This window comes from Nycticebus coucang, chromosome 1 (genome assembly GCF_027406575.1).
Source record: "Nycticebus coucang isolate mNycCou1 chromosome 1, mNycCou1.pri, whole genome shotgun sequence".
Taxonomy (NCBI): domain Eukaryota; kingdom Metazoa; phylum Chordata; class Mammalia; order Primates; family Lorisidae; genus Nycticebus; species Nycticebus coucang.
This window is the reverse complement of record NC_069780.1, coordinates 5891206-5918216: the sequence shown is the minus strand read 5'-3', so window position 1 is coordinate 5918216 and position 27011 is coordinate 5891206. Positions and strand designations below refer to the sequence as shown.

General features: G+C 37.8%; 1 protein-coding gene across 2 annotated transcripts in view; it reads left to right on the top strand.

Moving 5' to 3' along the window:
* The first annotated feature begins 845 nt into the window (after positions 1 to 845).
* The window catches only part of G3BP2 (G3BP stress granule assembly factor 2), a 32743-nt gene continuing 6577 nt past the window's right edge, over positions 846 to 27011 (top strand). The window contains exons 1-8 of one of the 2 annotated variants that reach the window (XM_053584957.1): positions 846 to 1228; positions 15518 to 15636; positions 18281 to 18362; positions 19387 to 19560; positions 20403 to 20493; positions 21395 to 21497; positions 21976 to 22156; positions 23156 to 23254. In XM_053584957.1, the coding sequence (XP_053440932.1) occupies positions 15542 to 15636; positions 18281 to 18362; positions 19387 to 19560; positions 20403 to 20493; positions 21395 to 21497; positions 21976 to 22156; positions 23156 to 23254 (825 nt within the window). In that variant the 5' untranslated portion in view covers positions 846 to 1228; positions 15518 to 15541. The remainder of the gene's footprint in view (positions 1229 to 15517; positions 15637 to 18280; positions 18363 to 19386; positions 19561 to 20402; positions 20494 to 21394; positions 21498 to 21975; positions 22157 to 23155; positions 23255 to 27011) is intronic. The other variant, XM_053585038.1, reaches the window with a different exon arrangement.

The following is a 27011-nucleotide window of genomic DNA, read 5'->3' as shown; positions in this document are numbered from 1 at the left end:
ATAGGATTGTGAGGAAAACTGATGAAATGTATATGCCTCCATCCATCATGTTTGATACATAAGAATTCATTAAAAAATGTGCTCTTTCCTTTCCTAGTTCCCCTTCCATTTCTTTCAATACTCCCTCAATCCTTCGTTCCAAAACTCTGTGGTCTCTTGATATTCCCTGAAACTACTGCCAGACCCAAGGTGCAAAGTGGCTTCCTTGACTACCAAGATTTGTTTTTTTCCATGAATCAAGGTCAGAGAGTCAGTTTCTTCCACAGCTATGCTCCGGGGGCAGGTCTGGGCCTAGATCTAGGACATGACTGTAATCCTGATATTTCAAGCCTTTTAGCTTAATTTAGTATGTAAAATGCTTATTATGTATTTAGCAGTTCTTAAACACGTAACAGGCACACAAAGACAACACTCCCCCCCCCCACACACACACACATTAGAGGCCACGTCATATTCTTTATATACCCCAGGGCCTAACACCCAGTAGGTCTGTATTACTGCTTTAAGATATCAGGATGAATATGATTAGACTAAGTTAATAAAATAGAGGTGAGTTTAATATGCAAAAAGCTGAAACCACTGGCTGCCTTTTAGGCTAGAGCAGCAACCTGCAGACACCGAGTTCCGAGAGATTACTGAATTACCTCCCTCTTAACATTAATAATCAAAAGGGACCAGAAATGTCCGTCTTCAAGACAGCGCTACGGCGAGCCGGCTCTCGCTCCCGTGATCTGTAAGGGCGGCGAGGCTGGAGCCCCAGGGCAGGAGAAAGGCAGCCTCCTTGTGACGTCAAATCAGCGGACTCTCGTCTCGGCTCCAGGCCGGTTCCGGTTCCCCGGCTTTCCGGCCGCGAGACTGCGAGCGCGGCGGCGTACTGCGCGTGCTCCGCAGAGGGACGCGAGAAGGTTGGGTCCGGCTCGCGGAGGAGATGCGTGATTGGCTGACGCCGTGCTGGGGGGTTCCCTGGCCCTTTCGGCAGGGGTAAAACAATAAGAGGGGGCGGCGGCAAAGGGGGCGGGACGTCCGTGGTCCTGGTCGCTCGCCGCAGCGCCTAGTGCCCGGGAAGAGGTGGTTGTGAGGGGTAGCGAGCTCGCGGCTCTCTGTCTTCCGAGGCTTCAGTTCTATCGGAGGGAGGGGGCGGCCAGTGAGAAGAACCCGCCGTAGCCGGTCCTCGGCGACTCTCCTGCTGACCTCCGCGCGACGTACCGGCCGCCGCTGTTGGTTGGAGGTGTGTACGGGGGCCGGGAAGGGAGGCCGGTGTGGTGGTCGGTAGGGGACATTCCCTTCGCGCTCCGCGGCTCGAGGCAACCGTCCTGTGCGCGAGCCCTGGTGTCGGAGGTGTCGTGGCAGAGACATTGTTCTTCGCGGCTGCCTGCGCTGTCGTGTGCGGGAGAGAGAAGCTGAGCCTTTCTTCTCAGGTGAGGGACGGGAGGCCGCCCGGCCAGGAAGGTGACCAGCGCGCGCCGAGTAGACGGAGGGCTCCGGGGGCAGCGGCGCGGCTGGTGTTTGTGTGGACGAGGTGGCGAGGCGAGGGGAGGGGACGCAGCAGCTCCCGACGGCGCGCTCCTGGAAGCTCGACACACAGGAAGTGGGGGAGTGGGCTTTCGGGGAGGGCTTGTAGCGTAGGCAGCCTGCCGGCCTGGTCCCCGGCTCCGTCGCGGTTCCTTCGGAGCCGGGAGGCCGTCACCGCCCCGCCCGTGGGGGAGGGGAAAGAGGCTGTGTCGGCGGAGGCAGAAGCAACGCAGATGCGAAAGTAGCGGCCTCCGGGCACCATTTCTGTGCGCGGAAACCATCCGCGTTTGACGGCAGCCGCGGGTGCGCTCACCCTCTACCCAGTGTTCCGGCGGCTGTGATTCCCCCCCATCCGGTTTTATCCTTAAGTGTTCGGATCCCGGGGCTGTGACGTGCTGTTTCTTAGTCTCCCCTCATATGCAGACAACCTCATATTGACCCTAATAGCAGAGATGTTTTAGAGCTTTGGGAAATAGGGTTTTTCTCCCCTCCTCCCCGCTGTTTTGGGTCGGAGATGGGAGAGGAACATAAAGCCTCTGGATTGTTAGTCGAATCTGATCAAATTTTTCCTGCGTCTCTAAAAGCAGATTTCCTAAGGTGGCCCTAATGCCGCTTTGGGGTAAATGTAGTTGGTGTCTGTAATTTTCCGCGTAGATCAATTTTTTCCTCCAGAATATACCTCATTTTTTAAACTGGTTTTTATTATAAGTGCCTTGCCTTCTTTAAAAAAGAAAAGCACGTGCACCTCTAGCTGGAATAGCAAAGTAGTCTGCCTTTTTTCCCTATATGACAGTTATTAATTTGAGTTTTAACATAACTGATTTTTAGTTAGGAACAAGGCTCATACCTCATTCTAGTAGTCCAGATGTTAGCATTGCAAGTACCTGGATCTGGGAACCATTAACTGCAGTTAAGGGAGCCCTGTGTGCTAAGCTGGAAGATGATGGCAGTTCCTTGTCCAGCTCCATATTTGGCAGTTAATAATAGCCTTCGGCATGTGAACAAAGTTTCTAAGTAAACATTTGGCTGTGTTAGTATCCAGTGGTCCTTTGGTGTCCAGGATTCCTGCTGGTATCTAAGATTCCTGATCTTAAAAATATAGATTGTATGGTGAGTTTGAAGCTCTTAGGATCGAATTATGTGTTCTATTTTTAGTGTATCATCTTACATTTTTCTTAAAATTTTAGAGTTAGTCATGTGTGTCCTTGTGTTCCCATTTAATCTCTACAAGCTATTTAATTCTGAAAAGCTATCAAGGTATATATTGATACCAAGGTATATATTGTAGGGATAAGAAGAACCTCAAGTGGATTGCTTACTAAGAGCTGTGGTGGTTCGGATTGTTAACTATTCAGGGTTGAAGTATTATAATGAGCATTAAGAATAATATTTAGAGAGGAGTGAACCAGAATGCATGTGGAATAGATGGGGATAAGAAGTAGAAAGTACAGGTCCCTTGGTAATTTTATAGTCAGACTAACTGGCTAATCTAAGTTCAGTTAGCAGTTGAGCAGTTGGAATTGCTGGCAGGCAACTCTTGGTTTGAAGAAAGTGTTCACACGGTTGGTAGCAGGAAATAATTATCCATATTTGGTTGTAAGAGATTAAAAATCAAAATTTCTATGTCAGTTACTGAAAAATTACAAATATTAATATTTGTCTTTAGATTCTTAGCAGCTTCTTCATCCTGCAGAATTATTATTACCCATTATCAGGATGGAAATTTTTTTCCTAGATTGCTTTAAAAAGGCTTTTTCTCACATATTTTGAATGGATATGGGGGCAGTGAGTGACTCCTTTTCAGTGCTGGTTTTGAGAGGCACAAACTTAAGGGTTGCTTCTGAACTTAAATTCAGTAGAATTTAATTGACAGACATAACTTACTGGTAGACACTTGTTTAATACTTGATGGAATAAATGGAGTTCTTCTCCTAGAACTCCTGGCCTGCCTTCAGAAGCAGTAGAATCAATTTCTGGACTACTGTTTCAGATTATTTTTGTCTTCTAATTTCTAAATATTTTACCCTATTTTGATGCCATAGTAGGCATGTTGGTTATATTCTTTGCTTTTTACACTGCCTAACAGTTTCAAATACATTCCCAATTGGATTTTTAAAACAAGTTAGTGTGTTCTTGGTTCCTTGGCTGCTCTTCCCAAAGCATTTTTTAACCAGGTGTAATGGAAGACATCACTGGAGGCAGGAAACATGATTTCAAATCTTCTGTCTTGTAACTCTGAGGGACCTTGAACTCCTTTATTTGGGCTTTCTAAACATCAGTTTATTTTTCTTCCTTTTTGTTTCAAAAAAAAAAAGTGTCACTTTGTCACCCTTGGTAGAGTTCCACGGTGTCATAGCTCACAGCAACCTCAAACTCTTGGGCTCAAGCGATCCTCTTGCCTTAGCTTCCCATGTAGCTGGGACTACAGGTGCCTGCTACAGTGCCTGGCTAGTTTTTAGAGACGGGGGTCATGCTCTTGCTCAGGCTAGTTTAGAGCTCCTGAGCTCCCCACCTGCCTCAGCCTCCCAGACTGCTAGGATTATAGGCATGAGCCAGTGCACTCAGCCCTAGTTTCTTTATCTGTTAAGTGAAGCTAAAGCCAATTTCAAGGAACATAGAAGTTACTTGTTAAACTTTAAAACATAATATAAGTACATGCTTTTTATATTGTGGGACAACATTTCCGTTTCTTAATCTTTGGTCACTTTTAATAGCTTCTCAATTTCAAAAACTTGCCTCCTTACCTTTGGAGCCTGAGAAAAGAAGAGGTTTAAACCATCACTTTTGTGATTTATTTCTACCACTGTGGTTCTTAGATCTTGTCTGTGAAGCTTTCATTCTATAGTCTGCTACAGTAAATTGAAGGTCACTGCTCTAAAAGGTGTAGTGCTATTTGGATTATTTAAGTTACTTTAAACAAAGACTGTCTGGAATTTGGAAAAGTTCCAGTATTGATACGGCATTTAGCAACTGAAAATTATTATAGGCCATGACTCAGTGAAAATTGGCTTGGGTCTGATTAGCGTGAGGCCAGCTATGAGTGAAGGGGATCATGACCCCCTTCGTGTCCACTACGTGACCTATAGTGGACATAACTATGTCCTATCACAGACGTATGCCATGGTATAACAATGTGTGGTACAGAAAGAACTGTCTTGTTTTTCCTTTTCTATTTCTACATGTGATTTTGTTTTGGTTTCCTGACTTTTTTTTTTTTTTTTTTAATAAGATGACATTGTTTCTTCTTAGCATTTCTTCATTTTGGCCATTTTCTCTAACCATTGAAGTAGAGACACCAAAGAGTGACATGAAATTTCAGTGCCAGTAATTTGCGATGAGGGAGTTTTTGATGGTGCATTTTGGTGTTCTGTGTAGTGCTAAGCTTATGGCCAGGTGTTTGAAGTTAAGTTAGAATTAGCTTTTCTGATTTTTAGGTAGATCAAGTCATTTTATCACTATAGGCAGTCCACAGCTTATGAATGAGATAGGTTCCGTAGGTTTGTTGTTATGTTGAATGTGTATGTTAGTTGGAACGGGTGTATTTATTCATTTGTAAGTTTGAGTTGGATGTCAGTCAGATGTTTGTATCTCAGGGACTATATATGGATAATGGAGAAATACTTTCAATAAGAAGGACAGATGCCATTTTAGAGATTCCTGAGAATGATGGAATACAAAATTATTTTGCTAGGATTACCTTATTTTTTCTATTGCAATCTGCTCTGATTATTTTGCTATCTGTAGTCAATTTAAAAATTAATTTCAGCTGAACTCTGTGGCTCATGCCTGTAATCCTAGCACTTTAGGAAACTGAGATGTGAGGATCGAGGCCAAGAGTTCAAGACTATCCTGAGCAACAAGAGTGAGTCACTGCCTCTACAAAAAAAAATTAGTTGGGCACAGTAGCTCACACCTTTGTGTCATCCCAACTCCTTGAGAGGCTGAGGCAGGAGGATCTCTTTGAGTCTAACAGTTTGAAATTACAGTGAGCTATGATAGCCTGGGTGATAGAGTGAGACCTTATAGCTAAAAAAAAAAAATTATTTTAATTAATTTCATTGTTTTCTTGTCTGGGTGCATACATTGCCTTTACATTAGTGGAGTTATAGTTGTATAACTGCAAGTTCTGTACTATTTTTCAGTGTTTTGTATTGTCTTTGGTAATGTTTTAGTGGCTGCATATGGAGCCATCAAACTGATGCCTCTCAGTTTATCTCTTGGAAACATTAAAATTGGAAGGAGAGTGCTTCTTAGGACTAAGGTCTTTTTTGTTTGTTGGTTGGTTGGTTGGTTGGTTTTTTTTTAATAGAGATGGGGTCTTGCTTTTTTGCCCAGGCTGGAGCTGGAGTACAGTGGCATGATGACAGATCACAGCTCATTGTAATGCTGAATTCCTAGGCTAAGGCGATCTGCCTGCCTCAGTCTCCCTTAGTAGTTGAGACTGCAGGTGCATACTACTACAACCAACTAATTTTTTATGTATATATTTTTTGAGATGGCGTCTTGCAGTGTTGGGGTCATACCCATCGTGGTCTTTTAATCCTGGCTTCAAGTGATCTCATCCTCCCAGGGTGCTGGGATTACAGGCATGAGCCATCAAACCCAGCTCCAGCTTTTCCTTTACATAATCGAAGATTTTTAATTTCAGCATTTTTTTTAACAAGTTTCTTCTTCTATCTCAGCTTCCCCAATTCTGTCTTTAATCAGTTGGTGATATTTAAGCCCTCTCAGTCTTTTTCCGTAAAATATTTAGTTAGAAGTATTATCACTAATGTAGGCATAATACAGCCATTACTTTTTTAGTTTTGTTAGTAGCACTAAGTGAATTTTTACACTTGGGTCTTTATTGTAGAACCATATTTTCTAACTGGTAACATGTATCTGTTAGGTGGTTGTCAGAAACTTAATACACATTGAAAAATACGCCTTTAGGCCAGGCCTGGTGGCTCATGCCTGTAGTCCCAACACTGTGGGAGGCCAAGGCCGGTGGATTTCCTGAGCTCTTGGAGGTTTGAGACCAGCATGAGTGGGAGTAAGCCAGAGTGAGACCCCCTCTCTACCAAAAAAAAAGGAAAAATATGCCTTTTAAAAAATTGCAGAGTTGATACATGCTCATTGTAGCATTCAGACAATATAGTAAGAATTTATGTAGCCTTTTTCCCCTAGACCTGTTATAACTTACATATTATCTGTTTTGTGCCCTTTTTTCAAAAGATGAGATTTGTAATACAATGTTCTATAATTTGTGTGTTACTTTCCTGAAAGTCTACTTTTACAGTTCTTTCCATTTTTTTTGTATGTTTAATGAATGTATATTACTGCTAAATTGCAGTCTCTAAAGGGTTGTAACAATTTTTGTTTCTGCTAATAGCGTACATGAAAGAGGCCATTTTCCCCATGTCCTTGACAGTCCTGGATATTGTCATTTATTTTTAGCTTTGGTAATCTAAGAGGTAAAAGGTGATGTTTTTCTCTGACTATGGCTGATTACAGGGTACTGAGTTTCTTTTACAGAATATTTGGTATATAGTAGATTCTCCAAAAATGTTAGTGAAATGATTGACATGATGAAGCATAGTTGTGCCGCTGAGTTTTTATTTATTTATTTATTTTTAGAGACAGAGTCTCTCACTTTGTCACCTTCAGTAGAGTGCTGTAGCATCACAGCTTACAGCAATCTCCAGCTCTTGGGCTTAGCCGATTCTCTTGCCTCAGCCTTCGGAGTAGCTGGGACTGCAGGTGCCCGCCACAACGTCGGGCTATTTTTACTTTGTTGTTTCAGTTTGGCTGGGGCTGGGTTTGAACCTACCATCCTCAGTATATGGAGCTGGCGCCCTTCTCACTGAGCCACAGGCGCTGCCTACTGCTGAATTTTAAACGTTGAATGAGCAGTAAGAAACATTCTTGGGTACAGTTGTATGTCTTTGGACAGACATACTATGATGAAACCATCACCATAATCAAGATAAGAGTTACTTCCATTACTGCTGAAGTTCTCTCACCCACTTTTATAGTTATTTCCTTCCTTTTGTCTTTAGCCCCTGTTGATTGTCCCCATAGTTTTCCCTTTCATGGAATGTCCTTATCAGTAGAATTATATAGTATTAGCCTTTTGTATCTGACTTCTTCAGCTTTAAAATATTGCTTTAGAAATTTACTCATGTTGTTACATGTAACCATAATTCCTTTTATCACAGTTGTTTATTCATTAACCTTGCTAATGGACTTTTGGGTTGTTTCCAGTTTAGGGGTGTGTATTAATATGCACTTCTGCAGACAACATACATGTCTTTGGGTAAATACGTAGGCATGGGATTGCTGGGCATTATGGGTGTGTATGTTTTTTATTAGAAACTTTTATGCTGTTTTACAATGTACCCTTTTTTTTCTTTCCCATTAGCTATTCTCTATCCTTATGCACCAGTGTTTTTAGAATTTTAATGTTAGCCATTGTTATATGTGTATATTGTTGTGTCATTGTGGTTTTAATTTGTGTTTTTTTAATGATTAATGATTTTGACCATCTTTTCATGCCACCTGTATATCTTGGTAAAGCATATGTTGAAGTTTGTTGCCCACTTTTAATCGGATTTTTTGTTTTTTTTAGTAAGAGTTCTTTATATATTCTAGATACAAGTCCTTTATCAGATATGTATGTGTTGTACAAATATTTTCTCTCAAGCTTTTCTTTTTCTTAATGATATCTGTGAATATAAGTTTTACATTTTGGAGGGTTTTTTTGTGTGTCTCTGTGCTTTTTGTATCTCATCTAAGATTTATGCTTAACACAAGGTCACAGATATTTTTCTCCTGTTTTCTCGTAGGAGCTTAGGGTTTTAGGTTTTACGTTGAGACTTGGTCCATTTCAAGTTAACTTTTGTATACGATACAAAGTATGCATTAAACTTACTTGTTTTTAATATGAGGTGTCTAGTTCCAGAATCATTTTGTTGAAAAGACAAAATGAGTAACCTTGGTACCTTTAGAAATAAAATATACTTCATATATGTGTGTAGGTCAGCTCTTAAAATTATGTGTACTAAACGTCGTGCTTCATTTATTTGGACCTTTAGTTAATTCAAAATTCAATTCTAACTTCATGTTACTGGAGTAGTATGTTTCCATGTCAGTGACTGTTTCCACGTGACACATTCATGAATAAGCACAGAAAAGAAGATAGACTTTAAAAACATTGCAAAGTTGCATGGTTTATGTAATCTATTTGTTAACACTTTCCTATAACAACTTAATTATCGAAAAGTCTTCTTTTACTTCTGAAGAGGTCTTTAGTATCAGATTCATTTAGCAAACTTTCTCATGCCATTATGTACAAGAACTATGAACACTGCACGGAAAATGTTTCTGTAGTGCAGCGGTTCTCAACCTATGGAGCGCAACCCACAGGAACTGTATTAAAGGGCTGCACCATTAGGAAGGTTGAGAACCACTGCTCTAGCATCTCCTCAGAGCATAACACTACTAGGCTTAGACTCAGCATTAGCATACAGAGGTTTCCTAAAGGGAGGTGAGTGTAGGAGGACCAAACACATTAGTAAGAGCTAAGGGAAAAGACTGATGTGATACTAAAGAGAAAAAGTAATTAATCCTGCTTGGAGGACCTAACTAGGAAGACCAAGTAGAAATAGAATAGGATCTTCAGTAGATTTTTGAAGAGTAGATGGGGAAAGATTTTGATGTGAAGTTTTGAGTAGATAGTCATTCTCCAAAATTTATTTTTCTCCTTTAGCTCTAGTTTGGAGTATTTACTTTTAATTTAATGCATGTCACATTTGTACTCCTGTTCCAGTTCAAATGGTACATTCTTTGTGGTAGGGCTATAATACTTAGACCATGTAAAAAAGGCAGTTATGTTTAGGAATTATGTTGCCCACTGAATCTTAAATTTCTTTGTACAACAGATTGTGTCTATGATTGTTTAGCATTGTTTTCCTTTTTGTAGTTTCTGGTATGTACATAGTAGCCATTCAGTAAATGTTGAATGAATGACATAAGAAAAAGACTCTGAGGATGAAAATTGCAGAAAACGTGAGTAATTTTTATAGAATTTGTTACAGGGGTAAGATGTGTATGAAAGGTTAGGACTGCAGATGTCAGAATTGGTTTCTGTGGTAGGCCTTACGTGCTGAATTGAATGCAGGCGTGGGGATTTTACCTTATGCAGGATGTATTACATTGTTCTAGGAGCTTGGAATACATTTAAGGAATAACTGAAAGGTCTGAAATAATTCAGTGGGAGTGAAAAAGGAGGGCGCAAAGTGGTTGAGTTGTCAGGATTTCAGTTTGAATAACAAAATTTAAAGCTGAAAGTCACTTATGACTTATGAGCTTTCAAGCCCAGAAAATAGTGACGCCATTAATAGAAGTAAGGAAATGGCTTTCTCTGCATGGGACATGCCATATGTTGTATTAGCTGTGAAGTCATGTGTAGGTGTCCTGCTCATAGTTAGAAATGTAAAATTTGAGCTTATGGTCTACCATACCTAGTCTCTAGACAGGTATAAATTTAGGTGGATATGAGAACTCAAGCTAAAAATAGTCATGTTTGAAGACAGTACCTTTTGAACACTTTTGCATTTTGATGAGAAGAAAAGTTGCTTTATCATAGGACCCTAGAAGAGTGATCAACAGAGATAATCACGGGGAGGACTGATTGATGGAATTGTTGAAGAATTGTAGTTTTCCTGAGAATTGCATTTAAGGAATATTTGAGAGAGGAGTGGAGAAGAGGAAGATTAAGACAAATGTACAATTAGTAACTTGGCAGAATATGATCACTAACGTACCATGGTAGAGGCCAGCCTACTATGAGAAATCATACAAAATATTTTCTTGAGGAATCAGGAAAGATTTTCAGGGGAACGGTACAGTATTTTTGCTGGGCCCAGATAAATGCATAGGGTTTTTGTTTTTTTTTTTTTCTTTTTGGTTTTTGGCCGGGGCTGGGTTTGAACCCGCCACCTCTGGCATATGGGACCGGCGCCCTACTCCTTGAGCCACAGGCACTGCCCAATGCATAGGGTTTTAATCATTGCAGATGGGAAGATGTGGAATAAGTTTCAGAGTAGAAGTTCCCTGTTGAGAGTTCTAGAATCTTAGTATTGAAGTCACCTCATCTCCTTTTTTGATGTATGACTCCTTCACTATATTTCTGCTAAAGTTGTTCATGTAGTCTCTGGAATACTTGTAGTAACTAGCTAGTCACAAAATAGCTAGCTCTATTTGACATTTGAACAACTCTGGTTATTCTTGAATTGTATCAAACCTGAGTCTACCTTTCTGTAAGTTCCATTCACTGTCAGAACTTCCAGCTGTTTTGGATGTTACATCTGTGTTAATGTAGGATGAGATATTTTGCTTTGTAGACAACCTTATTATACTTGTGAGTCAATGAACTTACTCGTATACTAAAGTATACTAAAAAGTATATTTTTAAAATTTTTATTAGTTAATTTTATCCAAAAGCTGGAGTTTTAGTCAAGGGAGGAAAAGCAAGTGATAACTTAGAAAAGTTTTTTAGGTTATTTTGAAATTGAGAAAACCTAAGCATATCGTAGGATGTGAAGCCCAGTGTGTCTTTCTTTTCTATCTTACTTGTACCTTTATTTCTTCCTGTATTCACTTCTCTCTCCATGTGGTGTTTTTGTTGCTATTGTTGTTTGTAGTCTCACTCACTTGCCTTGGGTAGAATGCCTGGCGTCACAGTTCACAGCAACCTCAAATTCTTGGGCTCATCTTGCTTCAACCTCCCAAGCAGCTGGGAATACCAGGAGCCCACCACCACGCCTGGCTATTTTTAGAGACAAAGTCTCACTCTTGCTCAGGCTGGTCTCTGCCTGAGAGGTCAGGCAGTCCACCAGCCTCACCCTCCTAGAGTGCTAGGATTATAGGGATGAGCCACCGTGCCCAGCCTTGATGTGTATTATTAAGAGATTAAGGAAAGACACTGACAATTGTGATAGAGTAGTTTTTCTTGAGAGCTGGAGTAGATGTGCTTCAAGAATTAGTCTAGGGGGCTGGGTGCATTGGCCCATGCCTGTAATCCCAGTGCTATGGGAGGCCTAGGCAGGTGGATTGCCTGAACTCAGTTTAAGGCAAAGCAAGACCCTGTCTCTACAAACAGAAAAACTAGTTGGGCGTTATGGCACACGTCTGTAGTCCCAGCTACTCAAGAGGCTGAGGCAAGAGGATTGCTTGAGCCCAGGAGTTTACTGTGACCTATAACTCCATAACACTCTATAGGGGGCAAGAAAGTGAGACACTGTCTCAAAAAAAAAAAAAATTATTCTTGGCAAATAGAGACGAAATATTTTATGAGACAAGTCTGATGAAAGGATGTTGAAGATTCACTGGGATGGATTTTAGGTACAATAGGCAGAGTTGGAGGGTAGAAAGATTCTAAACTTCAGGGAACTCTTAACGTAGTTCTGCATGGGTTAAGGGGAAGCTGGGCATAATTAGGTTAAGATCTGGGTGAATAAATTTTTAACTGACACATAAAAAGACAGATTTGTTAATAAAGGTTCTGTGTCTATATAGAGCTAATATATTGGAGAATATTTTACATTTGTTCATTCTTATATGACAGCAATCTATTTTTAGGTGGCATGGGAAGAGATAGATTTAATACATAGAATTTCGCTTTCTCTAAAAATGTAAAAGGTGGGGCATGGTAACTCATACCTGTAATTCTAGGACTCGCTGAGGCAGGAGGATCACTTGAACTCCCTCTGGAGTTTGAGACCAGCCTGTGCAACAGCAAAAAAATATATATATATTGCTCTTTGAAGGTGGCTAGATGCTAACAACCTTCTGAAGACTCTCTTTGTATGAGTATCATTTAATTTTGGCTGTCTTTGTAGAACTGTGTAGTCTTGCAGGCTTTACCAGAGATAGAATATATCAGTATCAAAGAAGGGTCAGAATGCACTAAATACTCATTATAAGAGATTTTCAAAGAATGCTTTTAATTGCCCCCTATCTATATACTTAGCCACTTTGTAAATTAGGAAATTGAGTTCCAGAAAGGTAATGACTTTTTCATGGCCATAGATAGTAAAACTTTTTTCTTACTTTCATGTTCTCAATACTTTTTGAGACTTTTTCTTTTTAAAGAAGTAGAAGGTCCCAAATCCAGAAATTGCTTACCCGTAAGTAGGGTCCATTGCTGTAAAGAATAAAAATGCACGGTTTTTCCTTCTTGTAATCATGTTTATTTATTCTCAGTGTGTATCCTGTCCCCCCTTTTTACCCTCCTTATGCACAGACTGCACATGAATTGTAAACACAAACTTTATATTAACAGTGTTCAAAGTCTCATTTCCTACAGCTACCCAAAGCTACCATGTTTGTGTCCCCTGTAATGTATCCCACTGCTGTCATCTCTTACTTACTCAACTGTTAATCTCCCTGCTCTTGGGGAAAGAATTGGGAGGTGGGTGAGATGTCAGTTTGTGAAGAGCATATGAATTAGGTTGTTATCATATACAGTAAAAAGTAAGTAGTGTGGCTTTTTGGTATTTTTTCTCTAATACCTTCCCTTTCTGGTTGATTTCTATCAATTGGATTCTGGCTCTCTTAATTTTGAGTCACTTTAAATTAGAATTACAGTAAAGAAGTAATTGATCTGTAAGTATAATTGACTGAAACACCATCCTCTGAGTAACATCACATCTTCATTTTGTTTTACCATTCCCTATGGGAGCCACCTTTCCTGCTTAAAAAAGGTGTACTTTGTGTAGCTAGCTGTGCGTGGCTGTTAGATTTTACCAGATAAGCATTGCTTTATCTCACTCACCACTTGAATTTCACTTTACATGTTAACTCCTTTGAATAAGTTATGGTAAATACTAATTTATTAAATAATAATAAACCAAGCATTAGTTATTTATGTTGCCCTTCTCCATGTCTCAGATCCGCATTGATTATATTATGGGCATCATATTTTGCTAACTGTATTAAGGGGCAATTTGGGGCATCCCTTGGAATTTGTTATAATGTATCTTTAGTGTGTTTTGACCTTTCTTTGATATTGATATATATTTTTTGTACCTTTCTATTTTGGTTTGAGAAAGAAACATGTGACAAAAATGGTGGGTAACGGTGTACTTTATGAATTTGGCGGGTTATTTGGGATAAATGATGAGTGTGCAGCAGAAACCATGGAAATACAGAAGAGCAAGAAAAAAACAGTAATCCCCAAACCCAGAAAGAATTAGTGATAGCATTTCTTTGGCAACTTGAAGAAAATTATTTTGTACATAGTCATTTGATTCAGAGTAATTTAGTATTTTCCCGTGTCTTAGTATTATGTTATCATCAGTTGTTACAGTATTAAAATATATATAATTTTCATGTTTTAGTCATAAAATTTTAGCAAATAAGTCTACTGTTGTTCACTTTATCTAATTCAAAGTAAAAATACTATTTATATGTTGCTTAATATCATTATTTACTGTAAAAGTAGCGTTAGAGTTTGTCTTATTACTGAGAATTTTAACCTATGTGGAAAACCAATGAATGGTGATACTGGATCTGCTCTGTCAGTTACCTACTTTTGAAAGAAAGTGAGGCACGATAGAAAAATTGAAACAGATCTGGGAATTTTTGTAGGTGAAGTCTCAGAGTTAAAAGGAGAGACAAGGAAACTAATAATAGAGCATAAAGTTGAAATGTAAATTACTAGAATTGTATAAAGCTACAGTTTTTAGGTTCTGCTATTATTGGTACTTATTTTTATTAAAAATGGGATCACAATTGTGGTAACTGTGGTGAGCTATCTTTGGCCATGAAGTTTTTTTCAGGAAACCTTTGTTAAACAGGACTTTAAACTGCATTCTGATTTGTCCAATAGCTACATACACGTTTTGATATTGTGATTATTTTTTCAGTGCTTTTAAGTGTAATAGGAAAAGATTTTGATTATATTTGGTTTTTGGAAAAACAGGACATTCAAATTTTCATATGTTTTCCTCTCTCTTCTATTCCCCAATTCTTGATGTTATAATTTCGGGCTATATGCATAGAATAAATGAAGAGAAGGATTTATTTTCTGCTAGTTTTTCTTGACATTTATCTTTGAGGTTTCAATTCAGAGGCAGTTTATTATAGTACCTAACACATTCTATTGAGTATCCAGTTTGCTTGTTTCTTGACAGATTATAAACTCCTTGAAGGTTAGAGACTACCTTGTTCACCAGGGCATCCCTTTTACCATAAACAGTACCTAATGTAGTTAGAGGCTTAATTAATGGAAAGATTAGGAAGACATACACCAAATAGAAAAACATGATTATCTTTTGAGTACTGAGGTTATAGCCGGTTATTAATCATTACTGTTTTGAAAACAGCAAATGCCTAGAAGAAGAAAGAATACAAAGACATAAGTCACAGTACTTTCACATGATCGGTATAATTTCTGCATCCTAATTCGTGTCCTCTGCCTAGCTTTCTGAAATAGAACTCCTGCAATCCAAAATGTCGATTTTGATTCCCAGAGGGAAAAGGCCGTATGAACAGAAGGACTGCCTTATGGTATACTTATTCTGGGGCAGCATTGGAAGCTCTTGGGAACAAAAAAGAACAAAGGTTCCTGTTCCTCCTATACTGAAGGTTAGGGAAATTAAGAAATAGAAAGGGAGATGTAAATGTTGGAGCTTCCTTATAGGTAGTGATTAGGAATTTATTTTTTTGGTGTTGTAAATTATTTTTGGTTTTTCTTGCGTTTCATTTTCTGAGACAGGATCCTGCCCAGGCAGCTCTTGAACTCTCCTGGCTTTAAGGGATCCTTCCAAGAAGTTGGGATTATAGGTACAGGCTACTGTGCCCAGCTTGCAAATTACTTTTAAACAAATGATGTTAATTTACTTTATTCTTGTATATGTGGCAAAGAAAATTTATTTCATGGTGGTTTACAAAAATGACTTTCTTTTTCTTTTTTCAAAGATGGCTTTCTAATATTTGATTGTTCCTGTGTTTGCATCCTCAGCATTTGACATTGTGCAGCAAAGAAATGGTTATGGAGAAGCCCAGTCCGCTGCTTGTAGGGCGGGAGTTTGTGAGGCAATATTATACTTTGCTGAATAAAGCTCCAGAATATTTACACAGGTAAATTTTAAACAAATACAAAATTTAAACAAATTTTGGTGGTATGGCTACATATACTTTTTTGCTTTCCTGTTTCCTCATAACTTGGCAATATTTTTGTAAGTATCTCTAAACCATATTCGGTATTGTAACCTCCTAATGTCTAAAAACATTGTTTTTGACCACAGCAAGGAAAACACTTAACATCATATCCCCGGTATATACCACATTCATATTCATACATACTTTGGTATTTTGTTTTTCAGTTTCAAAAAATGCTGGACTTTGGCCAGGCATGCTGGCTCATACCTATAATCCTAGCACTCTGGGAGGCCAAGAAGGGAGGATCAGTTGAGCTCAGGAATTTGAGATAAGTCTGACCAAGAGTGAGACCCCAGTCTTTACTAAAAACAGAAAAATTAGGCTGTAGTCCCATTTATTTGGGAGGGTAAGGAAGGATGACTGCTTGAACCCAGAAGTTTGAGGTTGCTGTGAGCTATGATGACACCACAGCCCGCTAGCATGGTCAACAGAATGAGATTCTGGCTCTCCAAACAAGGGACTTGTATGTATCATGGAACACACTGGCTAAGTGAGTTAAGGATAAATATTTCATTCCCACTTCATGTGGGCAAGGTAGTATTTTCTGCCTTATTGCAGAAGGCATTTTTACATTTATTGCTTGCTGGGGTCTCTAAGTACTCTAATTCATATATTATGTTTTGTGTAATCCTTGTGACAGTCTTATAAAGTGAAGGTGCTTTTATTCTCTCACTTACATATTGGGCATCTGAGGCTAGTAATTCATCCAGGATCCTCCCTGTTTAGTAAGATCACTAATTAATGGAGGATCATGCAGTAACCATATGAGCTATAACCAGTATTCAGTATTCAGGCTCAATTCTGACTAGAGAGCCTCCAACCACTTGACTGGAATGCATCGTATATAAAGTATAACAACAGTAACCCCTCCATAAACCCCAAATGAATAGCTATTTGTTTTTCTGATTGTGAAAATAAATACATTTTTTGTTGATAGTGTATGTAAGGGAGTTGGGGAAGAATGGAATTATCAGAGCCTATCAATAATTGAAATGTGGTCTTTTCATGATTAGTAGGTATTAGCATTTTTACTTTTTGATGACAAAGCAGAATTTAAAACCAGTTCTACACCATCGTGTTAAAGTGGCACAGACTTCCATTTTATGCCTAGCTTACTTAATAATTTACCTCAATGAAAATTTAGGTAGTTTATGGTATTTCACTTGTGTTATAAGCAGCGCTATCATGAATATCCTCAAGCTTGCATTTTTGTGCACCTTGAACGTTTCTTAGAATAAGTTCCTGATAGAATTATTGCATCAAGGGTATGACTTTTCATAAACATGCACACATGCTATCTCTTTCTCTCTGCCAAATTTTCCTCTAGAAAAATATGCCAATTTACTTTCTTGCCAATAGTACATGAGAGAAAATATTATAAATTTTAAAATATTACAATATTAAAATATAAGTTAATAGTTTAAAAAACACAAAAAAGTACTCTCACACCAGATTGGGATCTTGTTTTAGGTAATCCGCCTAATGGGATATATGACTTTAGTTTATTCATTGAGATAATAGCATTTATTTCATGAGGTTGTTAAGAGGGTTAAAGGAATGAGTATACGTAATGCACTTCCTTGTCAAAAAGGAAGCTCTTACATATATTTTTTTTACCATGAGAGCTGTCCTCTTTATAAAAAAATTGACTTTATATCTTTTTTGGTTGTTATCTGAGGCTATAGTGGCATCATAGATCATAGCAACCTCAAACTCCTGGGCTCAGATGATCCTTTTGCCTCATCCTCTTAAGTAGCTGGAACTATGGGTACCCACCACAACACCCAGCTAGTTTTTCTATTTTTAGTAGAGATGGGGTCTCACTCTTGGCTCAGGCTGGTCTTAACTTCCTGAATTTAAGCAATCCTCCTGCCTTGGCCTCCCGAGTGCTGGCACTATAGGTGTGAGTCACCAGGCCTGGATTTAACTTTGTGTCTTTGATAACTTTAAAGAGATGTTCTAATTGCTTTAGGTAATGCCAGAGAAAGACTAATGTATGTTCCTCTCATAAAAATATTAATAAGAAATATGATGCTGAAGTAGTTTAGATTTTTGATTTGGTGTCTGAATTATTTTAATTATCTTAAATCTAAACTGTTATAAACTTTTTGAATTAGTAATTATTTGGAGATCTGAATGTAGTGTTAAACTCTTGATTCTTAATCAAATCTAGACAGCTGAGTTTTGGTATCTGATGGGAAAAAGCAAATCAATTAATATAGCATCTGCATTTAGAATTTACTGAATAGTCAAAACTGTTTCATTCTTCCACTTAACAAAAAAATAAATGAGATAAGAATTAGATGAATATATATCTAATGATTGTCTACTTGGTATGCCAGGTACACTAAGTATTTTGTGTGCATTTCTCATTAATCTTCTCATACTACGCCTTCTCTATAATCAAGGAAACTGAACTTAAAGACTGTAGGTGTCTTGCCGGAGATCAGACAACTAAGTAGTAGTGACAGAGCCAGACTTGGAACCTAGTCTGTTTGACACGAGAACGCTATTGCCTCTTAGGGTTTTTTTCACAATTCATTAATTATTAATGGTTTTGCAGGTTCTATGGCAGGAATTCTTCCTATGTTCATGGTGGTGTAGATGCTAGTGGAAAGCCCCAGGAAGCTGTTTATGGCCAAAATGTAAGTATCAATTTCATGCTTTAGAAATTACATTGTGTTAAGAGATTTTTTAAAAAATACCACTCTTGTGCTCATGGATTTCTTCAATATGATCATTAGTTGTATAATAACTGGAATTTGTTTTCAATAATTGTCAAGGGTCCTTTGAGTTCATTGTTTTTTTTTATTTGTTTTTGAGACAGAGTGTCACTGTGTCGCCCTTGGTAGAGTGCTGTAACATCACAGCTCACAGCAACCTCAAACTCTTGGGCTTAAGTGATTCTCTTGCTTCAGCCTCCCAAGTAGCTGAGAATACAGGTGCCTGCCATAACACCCGACTTATTTTTTGTTGTCGTTGTTGCACTTGTCATTGTTTAGCTGGCTGGGGCTGGGTTCAAATGGTGTATGTGGCTGGCGCCATAACCACTGTGCTATGGACACCGAGCCTTGAGTTCTTTCTCAAACATTCATTTTTGTATGAATAGGGTCTTGCATTGGTATTGATTGAAAGGAGAAAGTGGAATGTTTCATATCCTTGATACAGTTTATACATGTAATAGTTGATATAGTGTATTAAGTTGATACAGATGTGGGCTAAACCTTGTGTTGTAGGTATGTGCAGAAGTGTGTGTTCCTTATGGCCTAACAGGGAAGGGAGACATAATAGATGTGGGACTTCACTAAGACTCTCTGGGATTTGGCCTTACCACACAGGAAGGAAATGGAAGTAGATCAAATGGCGTCAGCAAATAAAGTAAAAAGTTATGAGGTCAGGGAGCAGTTAACATGGTTTGTGAGAATACTTACTACAGAAAAGTTGGGTAAAGCTGTGTAAATCCCAGATTACTGAGCAGTGTCAGTGAACCATTGTGATTTCTTGTATAGAGAGGTGATGCCTTGAAAATGGTTTACGTGTGTCAGTCTGGCAGAGAGCTTAAATAGTTAACACCAAGAGTTGTAGGGAAATCAATGAGGGTAGGTAATAATATCGTGTAGGTAATGCAGTATCACAAGAGTTTCTATTTTCCCTCCTTTCCCAATGAAGGATATACACCACAAAGTATTGTCTCTGAACTTCAGTGAATGTCACACTAAAATTCGTCACGTGGACGCTCACGCAACCTTGAGTGATGGAGTGGTTGTCCAGGTCATGGGTTTGCTGTCCAACAGTGGACAGCCAGAGAGGAAATTCATGCAAACCTTTGTTCTGGCTCCTGAAGTAAGTTTTCATTCCATGGAATTTTAATTATATGATTTAATTTAGCTGTTAGTTGGTTTAAGTGTCCCAAGAGTTTCTTCTAATTGGTATACATTTGCATATTGCTGTTTTTGAGAAACTTTTGTTGGACCTGTTATCATTTGAATATGTGCGTATGTGCATTTGTGTTTATTTGGAATTAAAAGTTAGAAACTGATACAAGTGTGTAAATGGATGATTAAGATTGCAGAAATAATACAAAAAGTATATTTGTATATTTTAAAAGATAATTTTTGAAAACAATATGGAAAAGGTCTGAGTTCTGTTCTCTTCTATTGAGTAGCTATTTCTTGAGTTCTCATGTTTTTTGAGTGTGTGTGTGTGTTTTATTTTGTTTTGTTTTGTTTTTTGAGACAGTCTCACTCTGTTGCCCTGGGTAAAATGCCAGGGCGTTATAATAGATCACAGCAACCTTAAACTCTTGGGCTCACAGGGTCCTCCTGCCTCAACCTCCTGAGGAGCTGGGACTATAGGCATGCACCACCAACCTGGGCTAGTTTTTCTATTTTTTAGTAGAGACAGGGTCTTGCTCTTGCTCCAGCTGGTCTCAAACTCCTGAGCTCCAGCAGTCCACCCACCTTGGCCTCCCAGAGTGGTAGGATTATAGGCGTGAGCCACCACGTCCAATCTTGAATGATCTTTTTTATATTAACATCATAGCATATTCAGCTTTCGAAAATTATATTGAGTTGAGATTGTTTCTCTAGTATTGAAATCTAAAATATGTAGGCCATGTAATTTGTTTTTATGTAACACCAAATTCATGCTCATTTATGAAATATTTGCATGTTGTTTTCCTATAGGGATCTGTTCCAAATAAATTTTATGTTCACAATGATATGTTTCGTTATGAAGATGAAGTATTTGGTGATTCTGAACCAGAACTTGATGAAGGTGAGGTTATGTTGAAAATAAAAGGGCTTCGTCAGTATTCTTTAAGGACAATTTAATTTCTATGAGTATGAAGTTTATAGAAATTTGCCTTTTATTGTGACTGGGTCAAATTCTCTTTTCTCCTTTTTTTATTACAAAACAAATAGACGTCCATTATGTGAAATTATACAAAAATCAGACAAAGAAAATGAAACAAGGTTTCCTACTTTCCCTCAATTTTATTCTCTATAGATAACCAGGTTTGGTATATGATTCTCTCTGATTCTGTACTTACCAACAGTTTGTTTTTTGTTTGTTGTTTGTTTGTTTGTTTGTTTGAGATAGAGTCTCACATTCTCTTGCCCGGGCTAGAGTGCCATGTGCCTACCTCACAGCAACGTCAAACTCCTAGGCTCAAGCAGTCCTCCTGCCTCAACTTCCCAAGTACCTGGGACTACAGGTGTCAGCCACTGCACCCAGCCCCAACACTTATTTTGTAAAAATGGAATTGTGCTGGCTCATAGTTCACTTTTTTTCATTTAATATATCTTTGTTGGGTGTTTATTTTGTAGCTGTACCATAATTACTCTTCCGTTGATAAATATTGGTTTCATTTATCATTATTGCTTTATTAAATAGATATGACAAAGGAAACTAAATCATGGCTTTAATATATTTCCTTTTCCTTTCTTACTAAAAGATCTTTTTTTTACAAGAGAGGACAGTGAATATCAAACTTAATCATGCTTGCTCACTTGCTCTCTCTCTCACGTTTTTGAGAGAATAGGAAATATTGCAATTGTGAATGGCTTTGTAAGAAATTTATTTTTTTCTATTATATTACCTCCTTAAACATACTAGAAATACATGTATTAGAAATTGTTAAGCTTCTTAAAAGATACGATGTATTGTGTATTGCCAGAATCAGAAGATGAAGTAGAAGAGGAACAAGAAGAAAGGCAGCCATCTCCGGAGCCTGTGCAAGAAAATGCCAGCAGTGCTTACTACGAAGCTCACCCTGTCACGTAAGAATAGTGTTTGAACTGAACTAGGATGTCAGCAAGGTGGTTTTTGTTTGTAGAATTATTGGAAGTAAAGTTTCGATAAAGCTTCCTATAACATATGTTTAGGAAATTTGGAAAGAATTGTTTTGCTTCATTTAAAAATTGAATGTGATTTGCACCAAGACAGTGGTTAGTTACTGACAATGCAGAGTGTTTTTAAAACATCAGTAAGCATTTTATTTTTATAAAAGATGTTTATAGTTACCACTCAGGTAAACATTTTTAGTAACCTAGTTTTAAAATGGTGAGGTTAAAGAACTGCTGCTTGAGTATTATTCCTTTCTACCTTCTAGTTATTGAAGTTTCGCTTCAAAACAATAGTGTATAGTAGGGGTTATTGGCATATAATGTTATGTACGTTAGATGGGAGATTGAATTTTATGTTACATGTACTAATCATATTACTCCTACTGAACAGTGAACTAAATATTTATTGTAGTAATGGCATAGAGGAGCCTTTGGAAGAATCCTCTCATGAACCTGAACCTGAGCCAGAATCGGAAACAAAAACTGAAGAGCTGAAACCCCAGGTTGAGGAGAAGAACTTAGAGGAATTAGAGGAGAAATCTGCCACTCCTCCTCCCGCAGAGCCTGTTTCTCTGCCACAGGAACCACCAAAGGTCAGAGCACAAAAACTCTCACCCATAACAGCACACTTTCGTGTTTGATGCCACTGATGAAGCATGACCTTTGTTCTGTATGTTAAATTATTTAATATAGTTGAATGCTATGCTTTCTTATGTTTATGAAAGAAGCTGTGGGGGGTTTTGTTATCCTGAGAAAATTGCATTGTTCCCCACCCCATACTCCTAAGAATGAAATTTATAACTTAAGGTCAATCCTTGTCTGTATGCAGTTTTTAGTAATTTACATGAAATTATTTCGGTCCACGTGTAAGGCTGTCAGTTGCTCTTTCATTCTGTATTAAATTCTCTAAGCACAGATGCACCAGGAGTCATGCAATTCCCCAACTTAAACAAGGTGGTCTGTAATTAAAAGAAGAGATACCTATGGTTTGTGGTTTAAATGGGATCAATTTCCGTACTACACCACTTGAACTATCTTGGAATTATGAGTGACACCCTTAGTGTATAATGTAAGCCTATCTAAAATTTCTTTTGTCTTTCTGTAAAGTAGAAGGCTAAAGTTTACTTGGGTAGTGAGAGGAGGAGATTTCCTTGTTCAATTAGTGAATGTCTGCTATAGTTTCCAGCTAGTAGTACTCTCTTCTTTCCTATCCATTCCCTCTCCCCTTAACACCATCACACACCCAGTCTTACCCCCAGAAGGAAAAGAAATTGGTTCTATTAGGTTCAGATTTTTCTAGCATGTTTTAGTTGTTAGTGATTTTGTTTGCCACTTGCTCATCTGCTTAGAGTGTGTAGGAACTTGCGTGTGGTTCTATTTAGTAGTGCAGACAAAACAATTATAAATAATCTTGCATAATGAGGTTTTGAAAGCTGGCACATAGACTGGCATGTGTGTGTGTGCCTTTCTTTTAGGAGTCCTTCAATATAGAGCAATAGTTTAGAAATGAAAATATATATTTGGAAATTTCCCTATAGGAATGTTGGTGGTTTTCCATGATTAGTAGTCTAGGTTTGTTGCATTTCCTGCAGGCTTTCTCCTGGGCTTCAGTGACCAGTAAAAACCTGCCTCCTAGTGGTACTGTTTCTTCCTCTGGAATTCCACCCCATGTTAAAGCACCAGTCTCACAGGTAACCAATCTGTGAACACATTGGATTGTATCCTTGTTACATTGCCAATTGCTTATTTTTTAAGTACTTTTTTTTAAATGAGTCAATCATAAATTATGGATTGAATATACCAAAAAATTGTATTAAATGTCATTGCACCCACTTTAAATGCCAAATCTCCCTTCATCATCTACATAGGTGGTATTTGGGGTTTGGGTGTGTGAAATACAGATTAAGTTGGTTTTACCAATATATAATATTGTTTACCAATACATAGTAGTTAAAAGGCTTCTTAAAGTTACAAAAAATGTTCCTTTTAAAAAAATTTGCATTTCATTTAGCAAAAAAATATTTTAGATAATAAATTTGGAAAGGCACCAAAGTAGTGTGACCTTATAAAAAAGAAATGTTTTTTTAAAAAACAGAAAACTTTTTTTGAACGTACACTGCCTAAGCTCTCAGTCTGTAAGTGGTTCACACCATTTAATTGAAGCCTGTACCAACTTATGACTGTAGCGTTCACCTTAATTGATCATTCCAGTATTCTGCTTTTTGTCTGTTTGTCATCTTATCCATTTCAGAGCTTTCAAAAAATGTGAAAATAAGACACTGGCTACCTGAGATGTTTGTTAGGTGATATGATTTTAGAATTAACCCAGTTCTGGTTAAGTTTATAGGCCTATGAAGGGTATCCAATTCTTTTCCTCACACTTTGGGTTAAACTTCATTCCACTAGAAAATATACATTAAAAATGTTAGTACGTGCCTCTTTTGTATGCTCTAAAAAATCAAACTTGGAGGTTTTAAAGCTGAGTAGTAAACATTAGTCTTTCTGGTGTTGGTAGGGCACTGCAATCAGCTACATAAAATAGAGTACGTGGTTGGGTCCCATGACACTTGTTTTTTTTCAGTTAGATATTTAGGAAGCAATGAGTGGTTACCTCAGGCTATCAATCAGAGTTCTGTCTTAATGAAGGAAATTAGTTTCCCCGTTACTATTTGTGCTTTTCAACATACCTAAAGACCTGATAAATGATTTGTGATTTTTTTCCTTTGAAATCTTGATTTCCTATCAGATTTAGATTTGGAAGCTTTGGATTGTTACTTCATTTCAGAGAGATGGCTACATGTATTTTAAGTAGTTAAAAGTTAAAATAGCTAATGTTTATTATGCATTTAATATGTGCCAAGCCTTGTGCTAAGCACTTTGTATTCATTCTCCTTGTCAGGGGGAGTACTGTTATTTCCATTTTAGAGACAGAAAAATTGAGGCCTAGAAGGACTCACCTAGGGTCAGATAGCTGTGTAAATAGTAGGACTGGGCTTTGATTGCACTTGGACACCACAGTCCATATGTGACTCTTGCAAACTTAAATGTTTCTTAGTATCTTTCTGGGGAGTACTGTGTCTGTATTTGTATCAAAGAAGAATACTGTACTTAAGGCATGCCTACACTGCATTAAATCCTAGCCTCTTGCTCGGGAAAATAACAGTTCTTATATATCCTAAGTAATTTTTTTAAGTTTTGAGTATTTTTGAAGTTATTTTTTAAGTTGTAGAAAACTGGCTTATACTTTCTACCCAATCCCTTTATTAAAGTAAAAATTCTAAATGTTTCAAACTTAAACTTTAAAGAACTTATGACCTCTTTCGGTCATACTTAGAATGCATATGTGATATTCCCACTTAATAATCCTACAGTTGTATTTTGTTACTTTTGTGTAGTGTTCATTTCCTTACATTGTTAATTTAGATTACTGATAAAAGGGAATTACATCTAATTTTAGGGAATTAGTAGACTTTAATTTAGAAGTAGGTAAGTTAATATCTTGGTAAAAAGGTTTTGTCTGGAAATTGATTTGTTCACCTAAATAGCTTACGTTTAACTGAAGAACTTGTTTATTGTGGTTATACCTGCTTTTATTGACTTGATTTCATTTCATTTTCTAAAAAATATTTTATTTTACCTTCATTTGGGATTTGTCATGTGATCATGCTTTTCTGGTTCATGGAATTTGTAGGCCCTAAGTAGCAGTATAGTAGCCAGTTATCCATAGAATAACTAGTTTGAATCATGCACTTGGGCCTGAAGAATTGTAAGTACACAGCTTGCTTAGTTAACATGTGTTGAATCAGTTATTCAAGGGACATTGCTAGCTTTTGGCTCTGATTTTTCTTGCACTGTCATTGTCATATATCTACTTGAAGTCAAGTTGCTAAATCATTGGTATAAATTATTTGTAAAATGTAGATTATTTAAATTCATCTGCTTTTAATTTAATCCCCGTAAGGATAAGGAGGAAAGTTTTTTATTTTGCTATTTATGGTTACTTTTGGATATCTGGGGGGGGCTTTTGGTTTTGAGGTTTTTGTTTTTGTTTTTGAGACATTAGAGTCTTACTCTGTCGCCCTGGGTAGAGTGCCCTGGCGTCATAGCTCCCAGCAACCTCAAACTCCTGGGCTCAAGCCATCCTGTAGCCTCAGCCTCCTGAGCAGCTGGAAGTACAGGCGCCCACCACAGTGCCTGGCAACTTTTAGAGGCAGGGTCTCCCTCTTGTTCAGCCTGGTCCTGACCACAAGCAATACCTGCTTCAGCCTCCCAGAATGCTAGGATTACAGGCGTGCCCCGCCTTGGATATCTGTTTTGAAAATTATTTAAATTAGTGAAGGCCAGAAACTCAAGTTACTTGGTAATATTTGGATTGGATGAATCTAAAGTTTCTTTGCAATTTTTTAAAACATGATACTTTTGCTGTTTCTTTCTTTTAATTACCAGTAATACATCAGCTTCATTAAACTTTAAATAGAGTACCAGAATTTATCTGTTCTTCTGTTTTATATGCATACTGAAGCAAGATACACTTTTATACTGACTTGGTTTAAATTCCTAAATAACCGCCGTTTCCAGGCATCGTGTTTTGTATTGAAGTATGTAGCATTAAACTTCCAATACAGACAGTGATAGGCTCAGAGTCATCACTTAGATCTCTTTGTCAGGCATGCATACTTGCATTTTTTGGGGTCAGAGGAGTAAAAATGTAATTTAAGTTTAAATGAACCAGTAATTACTGAACATCTGTATCTAATAACACTGTGCTTTGTTCTTTGAGTGATGTAAAAATGAATTTTAAGATGGGCCTTATAGGAATAAATACATATAAATAAAAAACGGAAAAGGGTTAAAATTTTTATTTTTTGATTAGCAGAATTCTAGAACACAGGAAGCAATTTTATCTTGAGGGAAATGGGACCATCTCCATGGAGGAAAACAATTTAGGAAGAGGCAGGCAAAACTGTTAAACTTCTAGCTTAGAAGTTAATATACCTCTCTTAGAAGTTAATATACCTCTCTTAGAAGTTAATATACCTCTCAGTAGTTGAAAATCATTTGCAGTAAATTGTCATTTTTGAAGAAAGCTTTTTTGTATTGCATTTGTCCTTGCAAATTAAAATATCTGAGTTATATAAACGATGGAAGAATTTGAGCCACTGCTTAGACTGTGGTCTTCGGAAATGGTCCCTTTTAAAGACAAGACTGAAATTTCTAGGCTTCTGATTTAGGAATATGTTCATATCCTGCTGGGTGTTTTTAACATCCTTTGAAGGTTCATATCTTTCGTCTTTTCCTTGGACCATAAGTATTTGGGCAATAGAAGGCCTGAAGAGGCTGGAAATACTGAAAATGCTGTTGTATTCAGGAAAGGTAATGGCAGAAATGGATGTCATTTTGTTTTTAAAAGTTATTTTAGTATATGTATTTAATTCAGCAGCTAGCAGA